The following is a 19,292-nucleotide window of genomic DNA, read 5'->3' on the forward strand; positions in this document are numbered from 1 at the left end:
CTCCAATAAATTTTTATAGAAAGTTAGCAAAAATAGATAAGATCTTGCTACCATGGAAAGGAAAATACTTGTCTATTTGTGGAAAAATCACCCTGATTAACTCTTTAGTCATATCACAGTTTACCTATTTGCTTATGGTTTTGCCTACACCTAGTGACCTGCTTTTTAAATTATATGAACAAAAAATATTCCATTTTATTTGGAACGGCAAGCCAGATAAAATTAAAAGGGCCTATTTATATAACGAATATGAATTCGGAGGGCAGAAATTATTAAATATTAAAGCATTAGACCTCTCACTAAAGGCATCAGTCATACAAAAGTTATACTTAAATCCAAACTGGTTCTCTAGTAAATTGGTACGAATGTCTCATCCTATGTTCAAGAAGGGCCTTTTTCCCTTTATTCAGATTACACCTGCTCACTTTCGGTTGTTTGAAAAGGAAATAATCTCCAAAATATCCTTATTTTTTAAACAAGCCTTAGAAAGTTGGTTGCAATTTCAGTTTAATCCACCTGAAAGGACGGAACAAATAGTACAACAAATATTGTGGTTAAATTCAAATATAGTAATTGATAAAAAAACTGTATTTATCGAAGAAATGTTTAAAAAAGGTATAATTTTTGTGAATGATATCATAAATAGGACTGGTGGAGTTATGTCACACATGCAGCTAACACAGACATATGGAAATGTCTGCTCTACCCAAAATTACAACCAATTAATTGCAGCATTACCACAAAAATGGAAGAGGCAAGTAGAAGGGGAAAAAAGTAAGGAACTTGTATGTCGGCCCTGTATTAAAGAACATAAATGGTTAAAGAAAAGTGTGATAAATAAAAACATATACCAATTTCATTTAAGGACCAAAAAACTGACAGCTGTGCCATATAAATTGCAAAATAGTTGGGAAGAGATTTTCGATGTACCCATTCCATGGCACATGGTTTATGAATTGATACGCAAAACAACGCCGGATTCAAAACTTCGAATTTTTCAATTTAAATTACTGTACAAAATTCTTGCAACTAATAGAATGTTATATATATGGGGTATACAATCTTCCCAGCTCTGCAGATTCTGTTGTGAGGAGGCAGAGTCATTAGATCATTTATTTTGGTATTGTCCATATGTAGCTCGTTTTTGGTCACAGGTCCAGGAATGGCTGAAGAATTGCAACATTTGCCTAGAACTAACGCTACAGATAGCAATACTGGGGGATTTGAAAAGCCATAGTCAATCAATCAATAATATAATAATTATTTTAGCAAAAATGTTTATATTTAATTTACAATCTGTAGAAGCTATGAGAATAGGAAGGTTCAAATCTTTTGTGAAGCATCACAGCACAGTTGAAAAATATATGGCAAATAAAAATCCGAAATGGATGATGTTGGAAGATAGATGGGAAGGGTTGAGTGGAACTGAAGGGTGGGACTAATAACAAGATAAACAATGTAGGGCATACGGGATCTGTGAAATGTGTATAGGTGCGGAGCTTTTGTGAAATAGCACAGTTACAAGTGGAAATAAAATTGGATGGACAACAGAAATAGAGGAAGGACTAAGAACAAACAAGAGAGAACTATTATAAAGTAGTCTGTGTCTGTAAAATAGGTATAAGATGTATAAATTGAAGGTAAAAGCAGAAGTGTTTATTAGTTTACTCCAATTGGGGGAGCGGTGGTAGGGTTGCGGGGAATAATAATAAAGGTATATTCTTTAAAAAAGTATGTATGTCTATATAGGTATGTGTATGTATATATGTATATATGTATGCATGCGTGTATGGATATATATATTTACCCAAAAAAATATGGGGGATTGGAAATGATGCAGACAATTACATTGGAAGCAACATTCTTTCCGCAATATTAAGCTGATCCACCCCAAAAAAAAAAAAAAAAAAAAAAAAAAAAAAAAAGAAGCACTTGTGGCTAAACTCAAAGACTGTGACTTACAGAATGTGATGCAGGAAGTCGTGCGCATGGTGAACATTATTATTGTGAGGTCACTGAATCACCGGCAATTCCGCGAGTTGCTGGAGGAATACCAGACAGAATACGGCGACTTGATATTTCATAATGAGATGAGATGGCTGTCTCGTGGCTAAGTTTTGGAAAGATTTCTCTCTCTCCTCCCTCAAATCTGTCAATTTGTTGCAAGCAAGGGGAGAGAGGAGCCAGAGCTGGATGATCCACACTTGATATTTCATAATGAGATGAGATGGCTGTCTCGTGGCTAAGTTTTGGAAAGATTTCTCTCTCTCCTCCCTCAAATCTGTCAATTTGTTGCAAGCAAGGGGAGAGAGGAGCCAGAGCTGGATGATCCACAATAGATATTAAAGCTGGCTTTGTTATTAACTGACATCACCTGCCACCTGAACACTGTGAATCTCCAGCTCCAGGGGAAAGCTAAATCTCTGGGAAAAATTCTGCGTGTGGTCACAGCATTTCAAAATAAAATCACCACACTGTTCATACCTGACAAACAGTTTGTTCATTTCCCAAAACTCAGAGCAGTCACCACATCCAACCCAGACATACTGCAACATTTTAGATATGATGCATTTGTGCATGTGTTGGAAGAGTTGAAGTTGAAGTTTGAGTCAAGGTTCAAGGATATCATGGAGTACAAGGAGTTTTTCAACTTCATTGAGAACCCCTTTCATGTGCCAGTGTCATCTCTGACCCCAGTCATCACAGCCCTCTACTGACCGTAATGCAGAGCTGCTGGCAAATCACACCTTGCAAGGTGAACTAAGATCATGTGTTACTCATTTCTGGAGCCTTGTGTCAGACACAGAGTATCCAAGTCTGAAGCAGTGTGTGCAAAAGGTGACCATTTTTTGTCAGCACTTATGTGAAGCAACATTTTCAACAATGAGCATTGTGAAACAAAAACAGAGAAACAGACTGCCCAATGCACACTTGGATTGCCTCACAAGGATAGCAACAACAGACTCTACATTTAGAATGAATTCAGTCAAGGAGCAGAAGGGACATTTTCATTCATCCAACTACTGAGGTAACCCTTAATATGGGTCTTATACATGTGATGTAGCCTTTTTGACGTGTGCATGTATACATTTGTGATGTGCTGTACATCAAATCGATTGCATGTGCTCTATTGCTCTGAATGTGTTCTTAATTGCTAATATTGGAAGAAAAAGTACAACAAATTAAAGATCTGTGGGGCCCTCAATGATTGTCTCCAACCAAATTGGTCACCTTACAAAAAATAGTGAGTAACACTGCCATAGAGAGTCATATAGACATATAGCTTTATTTGATTGGGCATCACCCACTTAAAACAATCTGTCTCATTGTAACACACAAGGTTTGGTCTTTACAACAATTTTACAGCGATAGACTTATCACAAATAAAAGAACAGAAAGGCAATGACTGCAATATGGATGAAGTAGAATTATGTCAACACTGGATGACTTATAAAGTAAACTGATTTTTATACTGTGTATTTCAAGTGTATTACATGGGTATATAATAGTCTCTCAGAGTCGAAGTGAAACATATACTTAGTCCAAAAAAAATAGGTAAAATTGTTTTAGTTATTGAATGTCCTAAGTCTGGTTGTGTTTAACTGTTGCAGTGCAAACAACTCAAGTAGTTATAGTCAGGTCATCCAAAATCAATGAATCCACCGAGAGACAAGCAATATATTTACAAATATCTTTTGACTCATGCACAGTTAATTAGTTACAAAAAAATATAGTCTTACTGTCAGATCGACAAAACATGTTTTGGCCATATATTTGTTAAAACTGAGATATTTCTGTCGAAGCATTTCTTGTGGACAATTCTTGGCATTCATTTTCATTTACAATTAAATGGTGATAAATCCATTGCACTTACACTATATACAAGCTTTTCACATGATATAAAATATAATTTAAGATTAAATCATAATGAAGTCATTGGCGCATAGAAATATTATGAAAATGTTCACAACTCTTTGAACAATACACATAAAACCCACACACTTAAACAATCTCTCCCTCAGTCTGTCTGTCTGTCTTTCTCAAATAAAAACAGAACTGAAAAAAAAGTTGGAAATGATCCGTTTACGCACAAGACACACACATACAAAAAAAGGTAACATTTCCTTCTTTTTTTAGTTCACATTAATCATAATAGTTTACATAAATGTTTCCTCAAAGAATACATTCTCTGTAAAAGATGCAACAATAATCTTAATAGTTGTTTTTTGGAGAAATGAGGGAAAGCGTTTGATACATATGCAATTATGTTCTTGCTTGCATAATGTGTAATAGAAATTTAAGCAAAAACAAAGTGATACAGGTTTTATTCTATCATTCTTCACTATGCTGCAAGTGCCACTTCAAATATGATTTGCCTTCCTCGATGAGCATTTACAGTTTGTCCCAATAGGTGCAAAGCATGGGAAACATCTTTCTACTAGATGGAACGCAAAAAAAGCAGGCAAACACCTGAATAGAAGTAGAGCAACAGATAGTTAATCTATTCTAATATAATCAATTCTATATAAATGAACACAAGGATGAGATGAGCTCACAGTCTACACATCTTTCAAAACAGAAGAAAAGGTCAATCATTTACAAGAAGATTAACTAATGTGCAGGGAGAAGGCAACAATATATGTACTGTGATGACGGGAACGATTCTGAGACAAAATAGTCAGAATATCCAAGTTTTGACCTTCAAGACCTTCTCCTCCACCTCCCACATCTCTCCCTCCCTCCCCGCTCACTCGCTCCCTCCTTCCTCCCTCTCTGTCAACTATCGTAGCCCTAGAAAAGTCAGAGGACCGCCTCTCTTCCTAAAAATGAACACCAAAGAGAAAGGGCGAGAGAGCGAGCGTAGCCTCACATGGCTGAGGATTGAACTCTAAACCACCCCGTCGGTCAGTCTCAGGTGGCGTTTTCTTCCTCGTCTTCCATATGGTAGTTAAGAGTGATGACAGCACTGACGAAGTCTCCCAGCTCTACGAAGTCAGCTGTGATGATGTTGATGCCACTCTCCCCCGGCCTCTGGGCACGGATCCACAGCATCATACGTGGAAGAGCCCTGCAGGGGAAAACATGAATCACACACCTGCATCACTATCTTTTGTGAATTCTAAGTGTTATACTTAGCCACTGAAAAGGATGGGGGTAAGGAGAGAGAGAGAGAGACTTTCCTCAGGTGGGTTCAGAGGTGGCTGTTTTGTTTTGAGTGGTTTTGATGTGTCTAATGTCAGAGTCACAGTTTTTTGTTGGGGGGGGGGGGCATTACAGGTGCATTGTCCATACATTATCTACATTTGGACCATTGGGGAGGGATGCAAAAGGCTGCCCTCCAGATCTTTGTTATTGTGAAATATTGGAGTATGGGTATGCCATTTGGATTTCAAGTTACAGTGCATTCGGAAAGAATTCAGACCCCTTGAGTTTTTCCACATTTTGTTACGTTAGAGAAAACATATTGGGTGAAAAGCCAAAATGTGCAGTTTTGGCAGCCAGATATGTTTCCTCCTGCCACAACCTGAGGGACGGCCATTGAAAAGTGCAATGTAATGTCAATAATATTTGCCTTCATAACTTGCCATGTGGCTTCTCAGTCATGTTGAGACTGGCCTACTACTACTGATTTAATGTATTATTATTATTCTCATTAATATTGTTGTAGTTGTTGATGGTAATCCCATTTCCATTTCCACTACTACTATTATGATTCTTACAACCAAGAACTAACAAACCTGGAAAACCAACAACCAGCAGAAGAAGCACAGCAGAAACCTAAACATACCATCCAACCTGGAACTGAGTGAGTAACGTTCAATCTGAAACAATGTTTAGAGCCAATAACTAAACTGCATTACAATAACATCTAGATATTTTACTTTAAAGACAATGATTAGCAGTGGTGGAAAAAGTACGCAATAATCATACTTGAGGAAAAGTAAAGATGCCTTAAAGAAAATGACTTAAGTGAAAGTCACCCAGTAAAATACCACTTGAGTAAAAGTCTAAAAGTATTTGGTTTTAAATATACTTAAGTACCAAAAGTAAATGTACTTGCTAAAATATACTTAAGTATTGAAAGTAAAGGTAAAAGTATAAATAATTTAAAATTCCCTATATTAAAGCAAATCAGACGGCCACATTTTATTTTTATTTGCGGATAGCCAGGGGCACACTCCAACACTCAGACATAATTTATAAATGATGCATGTGTGTTTAGTGTGTCCACCAGATCAGAGGCAATAGGGATGACTAGGGATGTTCTCTTGATAAGTCAATGAATTTGTCTGCTTCCAACTCACACCCTCAAACACCTAGATCCCCCAAACGCAGCTCACTCTCCAGATCCCAATCACCTGAATTCTAATCATCTTTTCACACACCTGTATGTCATTATCACACAATATTTAGTTCAGTTCTAAGCACCCCGTCACTGTGAGGTATTGTTTGTTTTGTGTGACAGGTCTTTCAGATCTGACCTTTTCCCCGTGATTGTCTCCTCCCGTGTATGATAGTGAGGCAGGCAAAAACTAACGACACCTTTTGCCTATTCCCTGCCTATACTTTAGCCTATCGGATATCCTGTTGTCTACCTATTGCCTGATCTCCAAGACTATGTTACTAGCCTTTTCCCTGCCTGTACTGTTGCCCTTTTGGACCCCCTGTGTATGACCTTCTGCCTGCCCCTGGACCCAGCTACCTGCCTCCTCCTGTGGTCCTTTGCAATAAACACCTGCTGTGCCCTGCGCTTGAAACCAGCTCTTTGTCTCCCCTTGTGTTTATTACAATTTGACCATTTTCCTGTCCTGCTAGCCATTCAAAATGTAACGAGTACTTTTGGGTGTCAGAGTAAAAATTACAGAATTTTCTTTAGGAATGTAGTGAAGTAAAAGTTACATTTGTCAAAAATGTATATTGTAAAGTACAGATAACCCCAAAAACTACTTAAGTAGTACTTTAAAGTATTTTTACTTAAGTACTTTACACCACTGACAAGTTAAGGCTACAGCTCTTCCAAGCTTGCTAGGACAGATGTCCCAGCTGCAACTCCAATTTGCACTGAGCGGTGTGAAAGTCCTTGAACCCAACAATGGAAACAGAGAACCATAACCTCCCCCACTCAAATGGAGAGGCCTCTAAGGCCCTCTGCCCCATGGCTTCCTTACCTCCCAGTGCAGAGCCTATCATAGAACACTGCACAAAAATAGTACAAACAGAAGCTCCTCAGGGACAATCCAGAGACACTATTTGCAGACAGCTAAAATACTGGGAAGATTAATCAATAACATTTTCCACACAGACATTCCCCTGGCATGGCACACTGCTATATGAGCACACTACCCCTATTGGTGGGGGGGGGGGGGGGGGATTAGAATAACATCACGATGCCCAGACCCACCTGTTCTCACCCTTTCTCTGAGAGAAATGGTGCAATTAGCAGATGTGGCAGTCACCCATGCGCTTTCCATATTTAGATAATGAAGCGTACGATTTTTCCATTGTCTTAATGATGGAGGATTGTTTGATTTCCAGTTAAGTATACGTTTTTTTCAAGAGAATTAACAAGGAGAGTATCGCCCAACCCATCGGGTATCTCATAGCCCCCTCAGATAACGTCTTGAAATATGCAGACAGATTAAAAGTAAATTTACATCGTAATATTACAGACAGCCAACTTTCTAACTCCACCCAGAACTTTTGGGCTTTATAGCATTCCCTGAAGGCATGTCTTATGGAGTCATTGTTAGTTTTATACTTAAGACCGGACTCTGTCATTGTGCTGTATTTGAAAATATCTACATTGGACAGTCCAAAATTGCCTTTTAACTCTGTTATTAAAATAAATGTATGCCTTTAGTTTTCCCATGTGATCCAATGTATCAGTGCATTCTGAAAAGCTATCCAAGGATTGTTACATAGGGTTGTGTTTTATGGGACTCATATTGGTTCTTGTAGAATCCATTTAATTTTCTTCCATATTGATATAGTGTTCTTAACTAGGAAGTTGTTAATGTTCTTAACTTGATCCTTTGAAAACAGACACGTGAAAAGATTCTGGGAGGTGAGCATGTGCATCTTCATATGTACCCATTGTTCCTCTTAAGTGCATTTAACAATGTCTCAAGTAAAAGCCTTGGGTGGCAAGTGAAAGTTAAAAGCACCCTCTGACTTAGGAAGATGTTTTTATTCTGGTTTATTTGCCCATATAAAAGCATGTTATGACCAAGTATACTTTTTAAAAGAATGTCTTCAGTGGGGTAATTGGTATTACCGAGAATAAATATTTGGAAGAGGTTAACTTTATCTGTAAGATGTATGGTATTTGATATTTTATTATGATCCCCATTAGCTGTGAAAACAGCAGCACCTCCGCCTGAGGTCCATACAAAACATAATATATAACATTAAAAAGACAACAGCTCAAGGACAGAATTACATCGATTTAAAAACAGCACAACGCCCACATATCAATACATACAATATCTAGGTCAAATAGTGGAGAAGCGTTGTGCCGTGCTGTTTTGTTTTTTTAAACCGGGTTTACGGTTCATGTAGCATTATGAGATGAAAGGGAGTTCCATGCATAAATGGCTCTATATTATACTGTATGCTCACTTTAATTTGTTCTGGTTTGTGAAAAGGACTGTGAAAAGACCCCTGGTGGCATGTCTGGTGGGGTAAGTGTGTGTCAGAGCTGTGTGTAAGTTGACTATGCAAACCATTTGGACATTTCATCTCAATCTTTCTTATAAAAAGCAGTAGTGATGCAGTCAGTCTCTCCTCAACTGTTAGCCAAGAGAGACTGGCATGCATAGTATCTATGAACGATTACAATGAAGAGCAAGGCGTGCCGCTTTGTCCTGGGCCAGCTGCAGCTAACTAGGTCTTTCTTTGCAACACTTAACCACATGACTGGACAATAATCAAGATAAGACTAAACTATAGCCTGCAGGACTTGCTTTGTGGAGTGGTGTCAAAAAAAAAGCAGAGAATATTATGAAAAAACCCTCCACATCTTTTCAACTTTTGAATCTATATGTTTTGACCATGACAGTTTACAACCTAAGTAATTTAGTCTCAACGTCATCAGTCACACCACTCATTACCAGATTCATCCTATGTCTAGAGTTTAGGGAATGATTTGTACCAAATACAATGTTCTTAGTTTTAGAGATGTTCAGGACCAGTTTATTACTGGCCACCCATTCCAAAACTGACTGCAACTCCTTGTTAAGTGTTTAAGTGACTTCATTAGCTGTGTGTATATGTATGTATGTATGTGTATATATATATATATATATATATATATATATATATATATATATATATATATATATATATATATATATATATGACCCGTCTCTTTTCAGTCTTATGTTCCAACATCAAAAAAAAAAAAAAAAATCACATTGGATACAAGTATAGACTCCAGGCTTCAAAATGGTATTATCATACACATACAACTTTACAAAATAAAAACATACAATGCTTTCTTTCATTATTTGTTTTTTCATGCATGAATGCAATGGCTCACTGTTCGCCCAATTTGCCAATGAAGTAATAATTAAAATAATTGGCAACATCAAATGGTTTGGTGATGAGTTGAATGTCTTTATGCCCAAAAATTTCATTTAAAGTACTCCAAAGTGTTTTTCCATCAATCTTTATATCACCGATATTGGCTTCATAATACAGTTATTTTTGTTGAGTTTAATCACATAATTTCTCAACATGCAGTTAGTCGGCCACTCAGATGTGCAGCCAGACTTATTAGCCACTCCTTTTGCCCCATCTCTTGGAACTTTAACAGTTCTAACAGTCAGTTTCTTAACCGGTTAATTTTAATAAATAATTTGGTAGCAACTTAATAAATTCATCAAATGCTAATTCTGGATGCTCCTTATTTATCACATCAGACCAACAAATATTTTTTTACATCATGGACATCAGACACATTATTTTAGGCCCAGCTTTTTGGGACTTTGGCTCTCCTAGATATAGCCACATCCAATGGGCACAGATACAGTAGAACTTTGCACTAGCTGTATTAGTAAAAATGTGATCAACACGTGGATGATATTTTTCCTATAGTGTTTGTAAACACCCTGGCAAGTTGATTAAAACCCTGAACCAGATTATAGGCGCTGGTTACAGTGAGAAGCTTCTTCTTGAGCAGACCTCTGTTTACATCACATACACTGTCAACAATATGAAAGCAGATCTACAGTGGCTTTCCGAACACGTGGTATATTAATGTTCTGATGTTAGCAAGTTAATGATTTCTTGAACCTTATTTCTAAGGCTATATTAATATGAGCCATTGTCAGCCCTTTCCTGGGTAGTTTCTCAGAGATACAGTCGTGGCCAAAAGTTTTGAGAATGACACAAATGTTAATTTTCACAAAGTCTGCTGCCTCAGTGTCTTTAGATATTTTTGTCAGATGTTACTATGGAATACTGAAGTATAATTACAAGCATTTCATAAGTGTCAAAGGCTTTTATTGACAATTACATGAAGTTGATGCAAAGAGTCAATATTTGCAGTGTTGACCCTTCTTTTTCAAGACCTCTGCAATCTGCCCTGGCATGCTGTCAATTATTTTCTGGGCCACATCCTGACTGATGGCAGCCCATTATTGCATAATCAATGCTTGGAGTTTGTCAGAATTTGTGGGTTTTTGTTTGTCCACACGCTTCTTGAGGATTGACCACAAGTTCTCAATGGGATTAAGGTCTGGGGAGTTTCCTGGCCATGGACCCAAAATATCGATGTTTTGTTCCCCAAGCCACTTAGTTATCACTTTTGCCTTATGGCAAGGTGCTCCATCATGCTGGAAAGGGCATTGTTCTTCAAACTGTTCCTGGATGGTTGGGAGAAGTTGCTCTCGGAGGATGTGTTGGTACCATTCTTTATTCATGGCTGTGTTCTTAGGCAAAATTGTGAGAGAGCCCACTCCCTTGGCTGAGAAGCAACCCCACACATGAATGGTCTCAGGATGCTTTACTGTTGGCATGACACAGGACTGATGGTAGCGCTCACCTTGTCTTCTCCGGACAAGCTTTTTTCCGGACGCCCCAAACAATTGGAAAGGGGATTCAGAGAAAATGACTTTTCCCCAGTCCTCAGCAGTCCAATCCCTGTACCTTTTGCAGAATATCAGTCTGTCCCTGATGTTTTTCCTGGAGAGAAGTGGCTTCTTTGCTGCCCTTCTTTTGGAGGCCATCCTCCAAAAGTCTTCGCCTCACTGTGCGTGCAGATGCACTCACACCTGCCTGCTGCCATTCCTGAGCAAGCTCTGTACTGGTGGCTGCCCCGATCCCGCAGCTGAATCAACTTTAGGAGACGGTCCTGGCGCTTGCTGGACTTTCTTGGGTGCCCTGAAGCCTTCTTCACAACAATTGAACCGCTATCCTTGAAGTTCTTGATGATCCGATAAATGGTTGATTTAGGTGCAATCTTACTGGCAGCAATATCATTGCCTGTGAAACCTTTTTTTGTGCAAAGCAATGATGACGGCATGTGTTTCCTTGCAGGTAACCATAGTTGACAGAGGATGAACAATGATTCCAAGCACCACCCTCCTTTTGAAGCTTCCAGTCTGTTATTCGAACTCAATCAGCATGACAGTGTGATCTCCAGCCTTGTCCTCATCAACACTCACACCTGTGTTAACGAGAGAATCACTGACATGATGTCAGCTGGTCCTTTTGTGTCAGGGCTGAAATGCAGTGGAAATGTTTTTTGGGGATTCAGTTCATTTGCATGGCAAAGAGGGACTTTGCAATTAATTGCAATTCATCTGATCACTTTTCATAACATTCTGGAGTATATGCAAATTGCCATCATACAAACTGAGGCAGCAGACTGTGAAAATAAATATGTGTGTCATTCTCAAAACATTTGGCCACGACTGTAGACATAATATGGAAAAGAACAAACAAAGCAGGAGAAAAAAAAACATTCAGCAGCTGCAAGGTTTGAAGCTACGAACCCGTTGGCTGAAATATGGCAAGATTGTGGGAACATCGTTCCATTTAAATACATTGCCTTGCAAAAGTATTTCATCCCCCTTGGAGTTTCTTATTTTGTGGCATTACAACTTGTAATTTAAATGGATTTTTATTTGGATTTCAAATAATGGACATACACAAAATAGTCCAAATTGGTAAAGTGAAATATATATATATATGTATATACACACACACCCCTGTACTTAAAGGCCCCAGAGTCTGCAACACCACTAAGCAAGGGGCACCACCAAGCAAGTGACACCATGAAGACCAAGGAACTCTCCAAACAGGTCAGGGACAAAGTTGTGGAGAAGAACAGATCAGGGTTGGGTTATAAGAAAATATCAGAAACTTTGAACATCCCACGGAGCACCATTAAATCCATTATTTAAAAAATGGAAAGAATATGGCACCACAACAAACCTGCCAAAAGAGGGCCACCCACCAAAACTCACGGACCAGGCAAGGAGGGCATTAATCAGAGGCAACAAAGAGAACCCTGAAGGAGCTGCAAAGCGCCACAGCTGAGATTGGAGTATCTCTCCATAGGACCACTATAAGCTGTACACTCCACACAGCTGGGCTTTGCAGAAGAGTGGCCAGAAAAAAGACATTGCTTAAAGAAAAAAATTGGCAAACACGTTTGGTTTTCACAAAGGCATGTGGGAGACTCCCCAAACATATGGAAGAAGGTACTCTGGTCAGATGAGACTAAAATGTAGCTTTTTGGTCATCAAGGAAAATGCCATGTCTGGCACAAACCCAACACCTCATCACCCTGAGAACCCTATCCCCACAGTGAAGCATTGTGGTGGCACCATCAAGCTGTGGGGATATTTTTCATCGGCAGGGACTGGGAGACTGGTCAGAATTGAAGGGTGGCGCTAAATACAGGGAAATTCTTGAGGGAAACCTGTTTCAGTCATCCAGAGATTTGAGACTGGGATGGAGGTTCACCTTCCAGCAGGACAATAACCCTAAGCAAACTGCTAAAGCAACACTCAAGTGGTTTAAGAGGAAACATTTAAATGTCTTGCAATGGCCTACACCCATCCAACTTGAAGGAGCTGAAGCAGTTTGCCTTGAAGAATGGACAAAAATTCCAGTGGCTAGATGTACCAAGCTTATAAAGACATACCCCAAGAGACTTGTAGCTGTAACTTCTGCTCTACAAAGTATTGACTTTTTGAGGGGTAAATAGTTATGCACCCTCAAGTTCTGTTTTTTTGTCTTATTTCTTGTTTGTTTCACAAGAAAAAAAAATTGCATCTTCAAAGTGTTAGGCATGTTGTGTAAATCAAATGATACAAACCCCCCCAAAATTAATTTTAATTCCAGGTTGTAAGGCAACAAAACAGGAAAAATGCCAAGGGGGTGAATACTTTCACAAGCCACTGTAGATCTGCTTTCATATTGTTGAGTAACTGGATAAAGTTATCATTATACAGTTGAAGTCGGAAGTTTACATACACTAACACGGAACCCAAACCGGCTGCGCGCGTGGGCCATCGTGCATACATTTATTTTCTCCCCCTACACCAAACGCGATCACGACACGCAGGTTAAAATATCAAAACAAACTCTGAACCAATGACATTAATTTGGGGACAGGTCGAAAAGCATTAAAGATATATGGCAATTTAGCTAGTTAGCTTGCACTTGCTAGCTAATTTGTCCTATTTAGCTAGCTTGCTGTTGCTAGCTAATTTTAAACATTGAGTTGTTATTTTACCTGAAATGCCCAAGGTCTCCTACTCCGACAATTAATCCACACATAAAACGGCCAACCAAATCATTTCTAGTAATCTCTCCTCCTTCCAGGCTTATTCATCTTTGAAATTATATGGTGATTGGCATCTACACTTTTACCACAACAACCGGCAAAACATTTAGTCTTTCAAACACCCACGTGGGTATAACCAATGAGGAGACGGCACGTGGGTACCTGCTTCTATAAACCAATGAGGAGATGGGAGAGGCAGGTCTTTCAGCGCGATCTGCGTCAGAAATAGAAAGGAGTTCTATTTTAGCCCTTGGCATCGCAGACGCTCGTTGGCGCGCGCGAGCAGTGTGGGTGCAATAATTGAATAACATGGATTTCTAAATTTATTTTGCAACGCTCGCGCACGCAACGTGTCCTGTCTGGTCAGTATGTTAGGTTGGAGTCATTAAAACTCGTTTTTCAGCCACTCCACAAATTTCTTGTTAACAAACTATAGTTTTGGCAACTCAGTTGGGACATCTACTTTGTTCATGACACGTAATTTTTCCAAAAATTGTTTACAGAGATTATTTCACTGTATCACAATTCCAGTGGGTCAGAAGTTGACTGTGCCTTTAAACAGCTTCGAAAATTCCAGAAAATTATGTCATGGCTTTAGAAGCTTCTGATAGGCTAATTGACATCATTTGAGTCAATTGGAGGTGTACCTGTGGATGTATTTCAAGGCCAACCTTCAAACTCAATGCCTCTTTGCTTGACATCATGGGAAAATCAAAAGAAATCAGCCAAGACTTCAGAAAGTTCATCCTTGGGAGCAATTTCCAAATGCCTGAAGGTACCACGTTCATCTGTACAACCAATAGTACCCAAGTATAAACACCATTGGACCATGCAGCCGTCATACCGCTCAGGAAGGAGACACGTTCTGTCTCCTAGAGTTGAACGTACTTTGGTGCCTAAAGTGCAAATCAATCCCAGAACAACAGCAAAGGACCTTGTGAAGATGCTGGAGGAAACGGTACAAAAGTATCTATATCCACAGTAAAACTAATCCTATATCGACATAACCTGAAAGGCCGCTCAGCAAGGAAGAAGCCACTGCTCCAAAACCTCCATAAAAAAGCCATACTACGGTTTGCAACTGCACATGGGGACAAATATTGTACTTTTTGGAGAAATGTCCTCTGGTCTGATGAAATCAAAACAGAATTGTTTGGCCATACTGACCATCGTTATGTTTGGAGGAAAAAGGGGGAAGCTTGCAAGCTGAAGAACACCATCCCAACCATGAAGCACGTGGCAGCATCATGTTGTGGGGGTGCTTTGCTGCAGGAGGGACTGGTGCACTTCACAAAATAGATGGCATCACGAGGAAGGAAAACTTTGTGGATATATTGAAGCAACATCAATACATCAGTCAGGAAGTTAAAGCTTGGTCGCAAATGGGTCTTCCAAATGGACAATGAACCCAAGCATACTTCCAAATTTGTGGCAAAATGGCTACTCTACTATTATCCTGACATTTCACATTCTTAAAATAAAGCGGTGATCCTAACTGTGTTAATTATATATATAAGGTTTTAGAGTATTCCTAAAATATTTTTAGGAACGGAGGCATTGAGTTTTTAATATTGGTCAGGTATATCAGGAGACCATCAGCAAATAAGTTTAGTTTATATTAAAAGTTTACCAATACTGATATCCGTTACATTTGGGTCCAGTCGAATTCTTTCTGCAAGTGGTTCAAATGCCATTGCAAACAAAAGGGTAGAATCCCTGTCTAGTGCCCTTTTCTAAAGCAATTCCATCAGATAATGTATTATTTATATTTTTGCTTTAGGATATTTTTTATTATATTTGTATTAAATGTATTTCAGCTGGAAAGTTTTGAAATGAAGAGGCCATTCAAGATGGTCGAAAGCCTTTTCGGCATCTACAGCCATTATTGATGAATCTACATCTTGTTTTTTAGCGTATTGTATGATACTGAAACATGTTTTGTATTTGTACATTTTTATTTTTAAATTGGTGAGGGCACTAGAACAGTCTGCAGCACCCGGCCTCACCCTACTGGACTGTCTACTGTTTGCAGATTATCTGGTGCTTCTGTCCCCAACCAAGGAAGGTCAACAGCAGCACCTAGATCTTCTGCACAGATTCGGTCAGACGTGAACCCATTGCCCTCTATGGTTGTGTGGTCTGGGGTCCACTCACCAACCAATAATTCACAAAATGGGACAAACATATATTTTCTTCAACGTTTACCAGGCAAGTCAGTAATAAGAATAAATTCTTATTCATAATGACGGCCTACCCTGGCCAAACCCTAACCCAGACGACGCTGGGCGACGACGCTGTGCGCCGCCCTATGGGACTCCCAATCAAAGCCGGTGGCGATACAGGATCAAACCAGGGTCTGTAGTGACGCCTCTAGCACTGAGATGAAGTGCCTTAGACCGCTGCGCCACTTGGGAGCCCCAAAATTGAGACTGCATGCAGAATTCTGCAAAAATATACTGTGTACAACGCAAAACCCCAAACAATGCATGCAGAGCAGAATTAGGATTATACCTACTAGTTATCAACATCCTGAAAATAGTTGTTCAATTCTACAACCACCTAAAAGGAAGTGATGCCCACACATTCCACCACAAAGCCCTCACCTACAGAGAGATTAACCTAGAGAAGAGTCTCCAGAGCCAGCTGGTTCTGGAGCTCTGAAGGAAACACATTTGGACAAAACCAAATTATGAGAAAGTGAAAATAACTATTTGACATACTGGAAAGAATCAACCCCAACAACATTGCAAGTTGGAATGCTATCTGGCCCTAAACAGAGAGTACACAGTGGCAGAATACCTGACCACTGTGACTGACCACAAATTACAAAAATCCTTGACTATGTACAGACTGCTATTGAGAGAGGCCACCATAGGCAGACCTGGCTCTTGAGAGAAGACAGGATATGTGCCCACTGCCCACAAAATGAGATGTAAACTGAGCTACACTTCCTATCCTCCTGCCAAATGTATCACAATAGACACATACGTGACTCGTTTCAGGAAACTAGGTGTATGTCACGCGTCACTACTTCACAGGAGAGCCATTTGAACAAACTTTTTTTCATCAAAATGTGTTTTTATTTTGGCAGAGATGCATTCTGGAACATGCCAACTATCATGGGCTTTAATGACAAACTCGTATGCCATCTGTAAATACAAATAAAATGGTTCAATTACGAGCCTAGTTGGTTTAGCCACGGAGAAAGTCAGCAACCTTCCCGCTAGCCATGATTGGCTGAGATAAAGAGTGGGCTGGACATGCCGAGAGATGAGTTGGGATTGGTCTGCCATGTAGCACGCATCTGTCTACAATATTAGCTGGTCAGTATGTGTAAGTAATCCTTTCTAACGCTGCTTTTTTTAAAGATGTCACGTAGTACTGCATAAGTGTTTCTCTCCACTTTCTGGAGGACCGAGTTTTGAAATCAGTGGAATTAGAGTATGATAGCTAAGGAGAAAATTATGGCGTTTGATTGCAAAAATGCAGACGGAGTTGAAAAGGGAACACACAGAAGGCTGTTGTATAAATCACCTCTCTCCGGATTACATCTTCAAACTAAGGGCAACCATGGCATCTGTGACAGAGAGGGAGAAGCGTTCATCCATGTATACGGGTAAGAGTATAACTAGCTAGATTTTCAGATACTATAAGTTTCTAATTTTGTCAGAAAGTAATTTTCATTTCAAGTTAGTGTCCTGTTCGCTAGCTACAGTTACATGTATGATCTGTGTAGTAATATTATTCTTATCTCAGAGCCATTTGCATTGCTAATTATAACCTATTGTTAGCTAGCTAACATTGAACCTGGTTGGTTAGCTACCTGCTGATTCAGTAGTAGTAACGTTATGAGTTGGGATCATGGTTAATTGTCAGCTAGCGAGATATCTAAACAAAAGACTCCACTATGCAAGTAACTAATTCAATAGAATGTTTATGATGTCACTGCGACAACTGTCATTAGACGTAGCTCTGGCTATCTACTCTGATTTCAGAGCGCTCTCGTCTGACTGTGCCAGAGCGCAGAATAACTGACAAATTTATGAACGCTCAAAACCCGTTGAATATGGCGGGTGTCAGTAAATGTTGGTAAAAAAGTGTAATTAAATTGTTTCCAGTGGCACAGTTGCAGTCACCCAGGCTGTGGATAACATAAAAAAGAGCCTAACCAGCTTTGATAGCAGAAGTAAATGGTCAGAGTGAGCAAGCTAGCCAATGTTAGCCAGTTAGCTTGGGTGCTTGACTGCTGTTGTCCGGTCAGAACGTTCGGTTCAACCCTACACCGCGGCCAGAGCGTCCAGTGTGCACTCTGAATTTACAGACGGACAATCTGTTTAGGAAATCCCAGAGCACACTGGCACTCCAGATTAAATTTACGAACACACCCGTAGTGTAAGCCAGCCTTTAGTCTTGACATCTTTGGCTGTTCAGTACATACACTCACATGGGAATCCTTAAAGAGATGGGTGGGGCTAAAGCTTAAGAGGGTGTGAACGATGCTGAATGGGTGTTGACAAAGAGCTCTCCAGTAGACACCAAAACATTCAAGAGCCAACTCCTCAAAAGTGAGGCTACAAGTTTATCATCTTTCAAAGCAGAATTACTTTCCCATTGTTCCTCAACTGTAGTACATTATATACCATTCTCTAGCTCTCTACTTTTATCCAATGTAAAACTATTTTTTTTAACATTTCAAATTTTGCTACATAAGACCGAATTGAGCCTGTCATCATATATTTACATTTACATTTAAGTCATTTAGCAGACGCTCTTATCCAGAGCGACTTACAAATTGGTGCATTCACCTTATGATATCCAGTGGAACAACCACTTTACAATAGTGCATCTAACTCTTTTAAGGGGGGGGGGGGGGGGTTAGAAGTATACCGCAGTGTGCAATCACAGCAGCAAGATTTATGGCCCGTTGCCATGAGAAAAGGGCAACCGGTGGAGTAAAGACATTGTAAATAGAACATATATATCTGTTTATTTTCCCTTTCATACTTCAACTACTTGCACATTGTTACAACACTGTATATACCCAATAACATAACATTTGAAATGTCTATACTCGTTTAAAAACTTTGTGTTATGTTCCCTAATGTTTCACTTGTTTATTTCCCTTTTGTTTATTGTCTATTCCATTTGCTTGGCAATGTAAACATATGTTTCCCATAACAATAACGCCCTTTCATTGAATTGAGAGAGATAGAGAGAGAAACCGAGCTAGACAGAGACACGGAGAGACGCACACACACAGAGAGACGCACACACACAGAGAGACGCACAGAGAGACAGAGAGAGACACACAGAGAGAGACACAGAGACAGAGACACACAGCGAGAGAGACACAGAGACAGAGACACACAGAGACAGAGACACACACAGACACAGAGACAGAGACACACACAGACACAGAGACAGAGACACACACAGACACAGAGACACACACAGACACAGAGACAGAGACACACACAGAGACAGACACAGAGAC

The 19,292-nt window shown here is 39.5% G+C and overlaps 1 protein-coding gene across 1 annotated transcript in view; it reads right to left on the reverse strand.

Annotated features, from left to right (window-relative positions):
- Positions 1 to 4,911: 4,911 nt before the first annotated feature.
- Positions 4,912 to 19,292, reverse strand: part of LOC120062841 (PI-PLC X domain-containing protein 3-like) — a 63,644-nt gene continuing 49,263 nt past the window's right edge. Inside the window, exon 6 of the mRNA XM_039012913.1 lies at positions 4,912 to 5,068. Coding sequence (XP_038868841.1) covers positions 4,912 to 5,068 — 157 coding nt within the window. The remainder of the gene's footprint in view (positions 5,069 to 19,292) is intronic.

Source organism: Salvelinus namaycush, chromosome 18, assembly GCF_016432855.1.
Source record: "Salvelinus namaycush isolate Seneca chromosome 18, SaNama_1.0, whole genome shotgun sequence".
NCBI lineage: Eukaryota > Metazoa > Chordata > Actinopteri > Salmoniformes > Salmonidae > Salvelinus > Salvelinus namaycush.